Source organism: Drosophila serrata, unplaced genomic scaffold (genome assembly GCF_035046125.1).
Source record: "Drosophila serrata isolate PLE 108 unplaced genomic scaffold, ASM3504612v1 contig_272, whole genome shotgun sequence".
NCBI classification, from domain to species: domain Eukaryota; kingdom Metazoa; phylum Arthropoda; class Insecta; order Diptera; family Drosophilidae; genus Drosophila; species Drosophila serrata.
In genome coordinates this window covers 8554715-8566641 of record NW_028257170.1, presented here as the reverse complement: position 1 = coordinate 8566641, position 11927 = coordinate 8554715, and the positions used below count along the sequence as shown (strand labels likewise).

The 11927-nt window shown below is 32.8% G+C and overlaps 1 protein-coding gene across 1 annotated transcript; it reads right to left on the bottom strand.

Moving 5' to 3' along the window:
- Window positions 1-9733: 9733 nt before the first annotated feature.
- LOC110190101 (uncharacterized) lies at window positions 9734-11010 on the bottom strand. The gene is made up of 2 exons (XM_020960408.2): window positions 9981-11010; window positions 9734-9918 (listed from the first exon to the last, which is right to left on the bottom strand). The coding sequence occupies exons 1-2, from the start codon at window positions 11008-11010 to the stop codon at window positions 9734-9736; spliced, it is 1215 nt and encodes a 404-aa protein (XP_020816067.2).
- Window positions 11011-11927: the final 917 nt, after the last annotated feature.

Here is an 11927-nt window from a genome sequence, read left to right as displayed (position 1 = left end):
AAGTTTGTATAGCACCAACAAATCTGCATACTGCGTTTATTGATGCTGTTATAAGTTTCTGACTAAAATTATAATAACCTGCAAAAAGGTATAAAAACAGAAAATTTTTCCCAAAAATCATAGTTTAAAACAACTCATAACTAAGACAAAAGATCATTAATTTTAAATTGGAAAGCTGTTCTATGCTAATTTTTAGTAGATTAACAAAGCTGCATACTCAGTTTTCAAATTTAAAAAATTCAATTTTTGTCAAATTTTGGCAATTTTAATGATGTAACCCCTTATAAAATTTTCAATTTTCGGAAAAATGTCAAAAATTTATTTTTTGACCGGACATGGCTAGAACGACTGGGCAGTTGATGCTGATCGAGAATATATATGGTTTATAGGGTCGGAAATAACTCCTTCACTGCGTTTTAATCTTCTGGCTGAAACTAAACTCTGCAAAAAGGTATAAAAACAGAAAATTTTCTTAAATAATCTGAGTTTTCCGAACATCATAATTAAGCCAAAACAGCATTAATTTTGATTCGGAAAGCTTTTCTGTGCAAGTTTGTATAGCACCAACAAATCTGCATACTGCGTTTATTGATGCTGTTATAAGTTTCTGACTAAAATTATAATAACCTGCAAAAAGGTATAAAAACAGACTAATTTTCCCAAAAATCATACTTTAAAAAAACTCATAACTAAGCCAAAAAATCATTCATTTTAATTCGGAAAGCTGTTCTGTGCTAATTTTTAGTAGATTAACAAAGCTGCATACTCAGATTTCAAATTTAAAAAATTCAATTTTTGTCAAATTTTGGCAATTTTAATGATGTAACCCCTTATAAAATTTTCAATTTTCGGAAAAATGTCAAAAATTTATTTTTTGACCGGACATGGCTAGAACGACTGGGCAGTTGATGCCGATTAAGAATATATATGGTTTATAGGGTCGGAAATAACTCCTTTACTGCGTTTTAATCTTCTGACTGAAACTATACTCTGCAAAAAGGTATAAAAACAGAAAATTTTCTTAAATAATCTGAGTTTTCCGAACATCATAATTAAGCCAAAACAGCATTAATTTTGATTCGGAAAGCTTTTCTGTGCAAGTTTGTATAGCACTAACAAATCTGCATACTGCGTTTGTTGATGCTGTTATAAGTTTCTGACTAAAATTATAATAACCTGCAAAAAGGTATAAAAACAGACTAATTTTCCCAAAAATCATACTTTAAAAAAACTCATAACTAAGCTGAAAAATCATTCATTTTAATTCGGAAAGCTGTTCTGTGCTAATTTTTAGTAGATTAACAAAGCTGCATACTCAGTTTTCAAATTTAAAAAATTCAATTTTTGTCAAATTTTGGCAATTTTAATGATGTAACCCCTTATAAAATTTTCAATTTTCGGAAAAATGTCAAAAATTTATTTTTTGACCGGACATGGCTAGAACGACTGGGCAGTTGATGCCGATTAAGAATATATATGGTTTATAGGGTCGGAAATAACTCCTTCACTGCGTTTTAATCTTCTGGCTGAAACTAAACTCTGCAAAAAGGTATAAAAACAGAAAATTTTCTTAAATAATCTGAGTTTTCCGAACATCATAATTAAGCCAAAACAGCATTAATTTTGATTCGGAAAGCTTTTCTGTGCAAGTTTGTATAGCACTAACAAATCTGCATACTGCGTTTGTTGATGCTGTTATAAGTTTCTGACTAAAATTATAATAACCTGCAAAAAGGTATAAAAACAGACTAATTTTCCCAAAAATCATACTTTAAAAAAACTCATAACTAAGCTGAAAAATCATTCATTTTAATTCGGAAAGCTGTTCTGTGCTAATTTTTAGTAGATTAACAAAGCTGCATACTCAGTTTTCAAATTTAAAAAATTCAATTTTTGTCAAATTTTGGCAATTTTAATGATGTAACCCCTTATAAAATTTTCAATTTTCGGAAAAATGTCAAAAATTTATTTTTTGACCGGACATGGCTAGAACGACTGGGCAGTTGATGCTGATCAAGAATATATATGGTTTATAGGGTCGGAAATAACTCCTTCACTGCGTTTTAATCTTCTGGCTGAAACTAAACTCTGCAAAAAGGTATAAAAACAGAAAATTTTCTTAAATAATCTGAGTTTTCCGAACATCATAATTAAGCCAAAACAGCATTAATTTTGATTCGGAGAGCTTTTCTGTGCAAGTTTGTATAGGACTAACAAATCTGCATACTGCGTTTATTGATGCTGTTATAAGTTTCTGACTAAAATTATAATAACCTGCAAAAAGGTATAAAAACAGACTAATTTTCCCAAAAATCATACTTTAAAAAAACTCATAACTAAGACAAAAAATCATTCATTTTAATTCGGAAAGCTGTTCTGTGCTAATTTTTAGTAGATTAACAAAGCTGCATACTCAGTTTTCAAATTTAAAAAATTCAATTTTTGTCAAATTTTGGCATTTTTAATGATGTAACCCCTTATAAAATTTTCAATTTTCGGAAAAATGTCAAAAATTTATTTTTTGACCGGACATGGCTAGAACGACTGGGCAGTTGATGCTGATCAAGAATATATATGGTTTATAGGGTCGGAAATAACTCCTTCACTGCGTTTTAATCTTCTGGCTGAAACTAAACTCTGCAAAAAGGTATAAAAACAGAAAATTTTCTTAAATAATCTGAGTTTTCCGAACATCATAATTAAGCCAAAACAGCATTAATTATGATTCGGAGAGCTTTTCTGTGCAAGTTTGTATAGCACTAACAAATCTGCATACTGCGTTTATTGATGCTGTTATAAGTTTCTGACTAAAATTATAATAACCTGCAAAAAGGTATAAAAACAGACTAATTTTCCCAAAAATCATACTTTAAAAAAACTCATAACTAAGCCAAAAAATCATTCATTTTAATTCGGAAAGCTGTTCTGTGCTAATTTTTAGTAGATTAACAAAGCTGCATACTCAGTTTTCAAATTTAAAAAATTCAATTTTTGTCAAATTTTGGCAATTTTAATGATGTAACCCCTTATAAAATTTTCAATTTTCGGAAAAATGTCAAAAATTTATTTTTTGACCGGACATGGCTAGAACGACTGGGCAGTTGATGCCGATTAAGAATATATATGGTTTATAGGGTCGGAAATAACTCCTTCACTGCGTTTTAATCTTCTGACTGAAACTATACTCTGCAAAAAGGTATAAAAACAGACAATTTTCTGAAAATAATCTGAGTTTTCCGAACATCATAATTAAGCCAAAACAGCATTAATTTTGATTCGGAAAGCTTTTCTGTGCAAGTTTGTATAGCACTAACAAATCTGCATACTGCGTTTATTGATGCTGTTATAAGTTTCTGACTAAAATTATAATAACCTGCAAAAAGGTATAAAAACAGACTAATTTTCCCAAAAATCATACTTTAAAAAAACTCATAACTAAGCCAAAAAATCATTCATTTTAATTCGGAAAGCTGTTCTGTGCTAATTTTTAGTAGATTAACAAAGCTGCCTACTCAGTTTTCAAATTTAAAAAATTCAATTTTTGTCAAATTTTGGCAATTTTAATGATGTAACCCCTTATACAATTTTCAATTTTCGGAAAAATGTCAAAAATTTATTTTTTGACCGGACATGGCTAGAACGACTGGGCAGTTGATGCTGATCAAGAATATATATGGTTTATAGGGTCGGAAATAACTCCTTCACTGCGTTTTAATCTTCTGACTGAAACTATACTCTGCAAAAAGGTATAAAAACAGACAATTTTCTGAAAATAATCTGAGTTTTCCGAACATCATAATTAAGCCAAAACAGCATTAATTTTGATTCGGAAAGCTTTTCTGTGCAAGTTTTTATAGCACTAACAAATCGGCATACTGCGTTTGTTGATGCTGTTATAAGTTTCTGACTAAAATTATAATATCCTGCAGAAAGGTATAAAAACAGACAATTTTTCTCAAAAATCATACTTTAAAAAAACTCATAACTAAGCCAAAAAATCATTCATTTTAATCAGGAAAGCTGTTCTGTGCTAATTTTTAGTAGATTAACAAAGCTGCATACTCAGTTTTCAAATTTAGAAAATTAAATTTTTGTCAAATTTTGGCAATTTTAATGATGTAACCCCTTATAAAATTTTCAATTTTCGGAAAAATGTCAAAAATTTATTTTTTGACCGGACATGGCTAGAACGACTGGGCAGTTGATGCTGATCAAGAATATATATGGTTTATAGGGTCGGAAATAACTCCTTCACTGCGTTTTAATCTTCTGGCTGAAACTAAACTCTGCAAAAAGGTATAAAAACAGAAAATTTTCTTAAATAATCTGAGTTTTCCGAACATCATAATTAAGCCAAAACAGCATTAATTTTGATTCGGAAAGCTTTTCTGTGCAAGTTTGTATAGCACTAACAAATCTGCATACTGCGTTTGTTGATGCTGTTATAAGTTTCTGACTAAAATTATAATAACCTGCAAAAAGGTATAAAAACAGACTAATTTTCCCAAAAATCATACTTTAAAAAAACTCATAACTAAGCTGAAAAATCATTCATTTTAATTCGGAAAGCTGTTCTGTGCTAATTTTTAGTAGATTAACAAAGCTGCATACTCAGTTTTCAAATTTAAAAAATTCAATTTTTGTCAAATTTTGGCATTTTTAATGATGTAACCCCTTATAAAATTTTCAATTTTCGGAAAAATGTCAAAATTTTATTTTTTGACCGGACATGGCTAGAACGACTGGGCAGTTTATGCTGATCAAGAATATATATGGTTTATAGGGTCGGAAATAACTCCTTCACTGCGTTTTAATCTTCTGGCTGAAACTAAACTCTGCAAAAAGGTATAAAAACAGAAAATTTTCTTAAATAATCTGAGTTTTCCGAACATCATAATTAAGCCAAAACAGCATTAATTTTGATTCGGAAAGCTTTTCTGTGCAAGTTTGTATAGCACTAACAAATCTGCATACTGCGTTTGTTGATGCTGTTATAAGTTTCTGACTAAAATTATAATAACCTGCAAAAAGGTATAAAAACAGACTAATTTTCCCAAAAATCATAGTTTAAAACAACTCATAACTAAGACAAAAAATCATTAATTTTAAATTGGAAAGCTGTTCTATGCTAATTTTTAGTAGATTAACAAAGCTGCATACTCAGTTTTCAAATTTTAAAAATTCAATTTTTGTCAAATTTTGGCAATTTTAATGATAAAATTTTTAATTTTCGGAGAAATGTCAAAAATTTATTTTTTGACTGGACATGGCTAGAACGACTGGGCAGTTGATGCTGATCAAGAATATATATGGTTTATAGGGTCGGAAATAACTCCTTCACTGCGTTTTAATCTTCTGGCTGAAACTAAACTCTGCAAAAAGGTATAAAAACAGAACATTTTCTTAAATAATCTGAGTTTTCCGAACATCATAATTAAGCCAAAACAGCATTAATTTTGATTCGGAAAGCTTTTCTGTGCAAGTTTTTATAGCACTAACAAATCTGCATACTGCGTTTGTTGATGCTGTTATAAGTTTCTGACTAAAATTATAATATCCTGCAGAAAGGTATAAAAACAGACAATTTTTCTCAAAAATCATACTTTAAAAAAACTCATAACTAAGCCAAAAAATCATTCATTTTAATCAGGAAAGCTGTTCTGTGCTAATTTTTAGTAGATTAACAAAGCTGCATACTCAGTTTTCAAATTTAAAAAATTCAATTTTTGTCAAATTTTGGCAATTTTAATGATGTAACCCCTTATAAAATTTTCAATTTTCGGAAAAATGTCAAAAATTTATTTTTTGACTGGACATGGCTAGAACGACTGGGCAGTTGATGCTGATCAAGAATATATATGGTTTATAGGGTCGGAAATAACTCCTTCACTGCGTTTTAATCTTCTGGCTGAAACTAAACTCTGCAAAAAGGTATAAAAACAGAAAATTTTCTTAAATAATCTGAGTTTTCCGAACATCATAATTAAGCCAAAACAGCATTAATTTTGATTCGGAGAGCTTTTCTGTGCAAGTTTGTATAGCACTAACAAATCTGCATACTGCGTTTATTGATGCTGTTATAAGTTTCTGACTAAAATTATAATAACCTGCAAAAAGGTATAAAAACAGACTAATTTTCCCAAAAATCATACTTTAAAAAAACTCATAACTAAGCCAAAAAATCATTCATTTTAATTCGGAAAGCTGTTCTGTGCTAATTTTTAGTAGATTAACAAAGCTGCATACTCAGTTTTCAAATTTAAAAAATTCAATTTTTGTCAAATTTTGGCAATTTTAATGATGTAACCCCTTATAAAATTTTCAATTTTCGGAAAAATGTCAAAAATTTATTTTTTGACCGGACATGGCTAGAACGACTGGGCAGTTGATGCTGATCAAGAATATATATGGTTTATAGGGTCGGAAATAACTCCTTCACTGCGTTTTAATCTTCTGACTGAAACTATACTCTGCAAAAAGGTATAAAAACAGACAATTTTCTGAAAATAATCTGAGTTTTCCGAACATCATAATTAAGCCAAAACAGCATTAATTTTGATTCGGAAAGCTTTTCTGTGCAAGTTTGTATAGCACTAACAAATCTGCATACTGCGTTTATTGATGCTGTTATAAGTTTCTGACTAAAATTATAATAACCTGCAAAAAGGTATAAAAACAGACTAATTTTCCCAAAAATCATACTTTAAAAAAACTCATAACTAAGCCAAAAAATCATTCATTTTAATTCGGAAAGCTGTTCTGTGCTAATTTTTAGTAGATTAACAAAGCTGCATACTCAGTTTTCAAATTTAAAAAATTCAATTTTTGTCAAATTTTGGCAATTTTAATGATGTAACCCCTTATAAAATTTTCAATTTTCGGAAAAATGTCAAAATTTTATTTTTTGACCGGACATGGCTAGAACGACTGGGCAGTTGATGCTGATCAAGAATATATATGGTTTATAGGGTCGGAAATAACTCCTTCACTGCGTTTTAATCTTCTGGCTGAAACTAAACTCTGCAAAAAGGTATAAAAACAGAAAATTTTCTTAAATAATCTGAGTTTTCCGAACATCATAATTAAGCCAAAACAGCATTAATTTTGATTCGGAAAGCTTTTCTGTGCAAGTTTGTATAGCACCAACAAATCTGCATACTGCGTTTATTGATGCTGTTATAAGTTTCTGACTAAAATTATAATAACCTGCAAAAAGGTATAAAAACAGACTAATTTTCCCAAAAATCATACTTTAAAAAAACTCATAACTAAGACAAAAAATCATTCATTTTAATTCGGAAAGCTGTTCTGTGCTAATTTTTAGTAGATTAACAAAGCTGCATACTCAGTTTTCAAATTTAAAAAATTAAATTTTTGTCAAATTTTGGCAATTTTAATGATGTAACCCCTTATACAATTTTCAATTTTCGGAAAAATGTCAAAAATTTATTTTTTGACCGGACATGGCTAGAACGACTGGGCAGTTGATGCTGATCAAGAATATATATGGTTTATAGGGTCGGAAATAACTCCTTTACTGCGTTTTAATCTTCTGACTGAAACTAAACTCTGCAAAAAGGTATAAAAACAGACAATTTTCTGAAAATAATCTGAGTTTTCCGAACATCATAATTAAGCCAAAACAGCATTAATTTTGATTCGGAAAGCTTTTCTGTGCAAGTTTGTATAGCACCAACAAATCTGCATACTGCGTTTATTGATGCTGTTATAAGTTTCTGACTAAAATTATAATATCCTGCAGAAAGGTATAAAAACAGACAATTTTTCTCAAAAATCATACTTTAAAAAAACTCATAACTAAGCCAAAAAATCATTCATTTTAATCAGGAAAGCTGTTCTGTGCTAATTTTTAGTAGATTAACAAAGCTGCATACTCAGTTTTCAAATTTAAAAAATTAAATTTTTGTCAAATTTTGGCAATTTTAAAGATGTAACCCCTTATAAAATTTTCAATTTTCGGAAAAATGTCAAAAATTTATTTTTTGACCGGACATGGCTAGAACGACTGGGCAGTTGATGCTGATCAAGAATATATATGGTTTATAGGGTCGGAAATAACTCCTTCACTGCGTTTTAATCTTCTGGCTGAAACTAAACTCTGCAAAAAGGTATAAAAACAGACAATTTTCTTAAATAATCTGAGTTTTCCGAACATCATAATTAAGCCAAAACAGCATTAATTTTGATTCGGAAAGCTTTTCTGTGCAAGTTTGTATAGCACCAACAAATCTGCATACTGCGTTTATTGATGCTGTTATAAGTTTCTGACTAAAATTATAATAACCTGCAAAAAGGTATAAAAACAGACAATTTTTCCCAAAAAGCATAGTTTAAAACAACTCATAACTAAGACAAAAAATCATTAATTTTAAATTGGAAAGCTGTTCTATGCTAATTTTTAGTAGATTAACAAAGCTGCATACTCAGTTTTCAAATTTAAAAAATTCAATTTTTGTCAAATTTTGGCAATTTTAATGATAAAATTTTTAATTTTCGGAGAAATGTCAAAAATTTATTTTTTGACTGGACATGGCTAGATTGACTGGGCAGTTGATGCTGATCAAGAATATATATGGTTTATAGGGTCGGAAATAACTCCTTCACTGCGTTTTAATCTTCTGGCTGAAACTAAACTCTGCAAAAAGGTATAAAAACAGAAAATTTTCTTAAATAATCTGAGTTTTCCGAACATCATAATTAAGCCAAAACAGCATTAATTTTGATTCGGAAAGCTTTTCTGTGCAAGTTTGTATAGCACTAACAAATCTGCATACTGCGTTTATTGATGCTGTTATAAGTTTCTGACTAAAATTATAATAACCTGCAAAAAGGTATAAAAACAGACTAATTTTCCCAAAAATCATACTTTAAAAAAACTCATAACTAAGCCGAAAAATCATTCATTTTATTTCGGAAAGCTGTTCTGTGCTAATTTTTAGTAGATTAACAAAGCTGCATACTCAGTTTTCAAATTTAAAAAATTCAATTTTTGTCAAATTTTGGCAATATTAATGATGTAACCCCTTATAAAATTTTCAATTTTCGGAAAAATGTCAAACATTTATTTTTTGACTGGACATGGCTAGAACGACTGGGCAGTTGATGCTGATCAAAAATATATATGGGTTATAGGGTCGGAAATAACTCCTTCACTGCGTTTTAACTTTCATTAACTTTAGTTCATTAAACGTCAAATAAAAGTAGATTGATTTCCTCATCGAGAATACTTATAAAACCTCTTTAAAATACCTTTACTCTGTTGATAACAATTATATAGTTATTATAATAACGATCCCAAGTCATATCCCTCCCATACAGAGATTCAAGAATTTCCATCGCCCATCGTACTACATTTTACATTCACTTTTTTATTGTTCTGTTTTACGTTTTCAATGTTATGGTTAATGAATATGTAATGATGATGATGAATACGAACGTGTCTCGTGATGATAATTATGCATGAATGAATGTCTTTTTCGCGTTTCGCTTCTGTGTTAATTAATGGCTGGAAAATGGAAAATGTGTGCGGATGCGTGTGTATCTCGTGTTAGTAATTAAATGTACTGTTTGTGGCTGGTCGAGGATGAGGGTTACCCCGTGGCCCGGTCTGCTGCGGAGCCGGGCCAGCGATGAGAGTCAGTCGAAGAACCAAAGCTGCCCAAAGGTATGTGTGAGATTCAGAGATTCAGAGTTCTGGTTCCGCGGCCAGGCTTCAAGCCTGCGGCAAAATGGCATCTGCGATGATCTCGGCAGGCTGCGCCGGCTGGATCTGCTGGATCTGCTCCTGCTTTGGCTGCTCTGCCTGGATCGGCTCAGCCGGAATGGTCTTGGTCAGAAGCGGCTCAGCGGCCGGAATGGCCTTAATCAGCGGCTCCTCTGGAAGCTGAGCCTTGGCTGCTGTAAGGGTATCATGTGGCTTAGAATAATGTTATCGGAATGATATTCCATTAGACACTTACGCTCTTCCTTCAACTGCTCCTTGGTGATCTCGGCTCCCTGCAGCTCCTGCTTGATGGCATTGCTTTCCAGGAGACGTCCTGCAAACTCCGACTTTTGCTCGCTGGCAATGATCGGTTTTGGCTGATCCTGGGCGGGCTGCTGCTCCAGCGGCTGCTCCTTCAACAATGGCTGCTCCTTCAGCAAAGGCTGCTCCTTCAGCAGAGGCAATGGCTGCTCCTTCAGCAGGGGCTGCTCCTTCAACAAGGCCTGTGGCTGCGGTTCCGGCTGGATCTGCGCCTGTAACTCCGGTTCCGCCTTCAAAGTCTGCTTCAGAGCCGGTTCAGCAGGTGCCTGTTCCTGCTGCTGCTGCTGCTGTTGCTGCTCCAACACTGGCTCCTGGATGCTGCGGGCCCGGATGGCGGGAATGGGCCAGGAGTAGACCGGTGCGTGGACCACATCCACCACCGGAGTATGATAAACCTGCGGAATGGTGTAGAAGTGCCGGGCTTCGGTGGCTATCAGGGGCTGGGTGTTGGCCGGCGTCTCAATCAGCTCAATCTTTTCAGTCTTTAGACCCTGCTGCAGGGCATTCTCCTTTTTGGAGCCCGATGGAGGGAACAGAGCCGGGAAGAAGCCTGCTCCGGCACTGGCAGCATTTTGTGCTCCCTCGCTCAACTGGCCGCTGGCAATCTCAACGCCTTGCATAGAGGCCTGCTGGATCTGGTTGATAATCTCGCCCGTGTTCTCCCACTGCTTTGTTTCCGGCTGGCCGGCTGCTCCTCCAGCCCGCCCCGAGCCCACCGCATCCAGCACTGGCACCACCTGGGCAGCAGCTCCGGCGGGCACATACACAATGGTCTCCTCATGATGATGCGGTGTGGCCACACGAGCCAGTGGCGACAGGCCATGGACGTAACGAAGGGCTGGCTCCAGGTGCACCTGCGCCTGAGGGGTCACGATCACTATGTGCTGCGCCGACGGCTCCAGGGGCCTGGCCTGGCCGCTCACTGCTGCCAGGGCCAAGCAAAAGGCCGCTAGGAGGAATTTCATTTTCTGAAATATTATTATGCAGATTTGTTAATCTAGGAAAAACCAGCATAGAACAGCTTCCCAAATTAAAATTAATTATTTTTTTGGCTTAGTTACGAGTTCTTTAAACTTTTTTTGAAACAATTTTCTGTTTTTATACCTTCTTCCAGGTTATTATAATTTTAGTAAGATACAAACAATTGCATCAACAAACGCAGTATGCAGAAAGGCTTTCCGAATAAAAATAAGTGCTTTCTTGGCTTACTTATGATGTTTGAAAAACATGGATTTTTCAAAGAAATTTCTTTTTTTTTGTACTTTTTTTTGCAGAGTATAGTTTCAGTCAGAAGATTGAAACGCAGTGAAGGAGGTATTTCCGACCCTATAAATCATATATATTCTTGATCAGAATCAACAGGACGATCTATCTAGGCAAGTCTAGAAGGAAAATAAAATTATCCAAGTTTTGTCAAAATTTCAAAATTTGATAAGGGGTTACATCGTTCTTTTTTTCAAAAATCGACAAAAAATGGAATTATTTAAATTTGAAAACTGAGTATGCAGATTTGTTAACCTAATAAAAATAAAAACCTAATAAAAACTAGCATAGAAGAGCTTCCAAATTAAAATTAATGATTTTTTTGGCTTAGTTATGAGTTTTTTAAACTATGATTGGTCATATGAATATTATTATATTATGTTATATTATGTTTTATTATAATTTATTATTATATTATAATTATAATAACTTTTTATATACTTAAGTAAATAATTATTAAAAAAAAGTATGCTAAATTAACTTATTTATTTAAATGCAATTCTTTGGTATTTGCATTTAGGCTAGGTTTTAAGGTGATAAATTAAGTAAAATTTATAAATAAATTTGTAACCCCTTCAAGGATGTTTTGCTTAAGCAATTAAGTTTCGAAAACAATTGA

Excerpts from the sequence above, each read along its gene's own strand:
- LOC110190101 (XM_020960408.2), bottom strand. The coding sequence starts at position 11,010 with ATGAAATTCCTCCTAGCGGCCTTTTGCTTGGCCCTGGCAGCAGTGAGC. Across the intron at positions 9,919-9,980 it reads GGAGCAGTTGAAGGAAGAGC|CAGCCAAGGCTCAGCTTCCA; the intron begins GTAAGTGTCTAA and ends ATACCCTTACAG.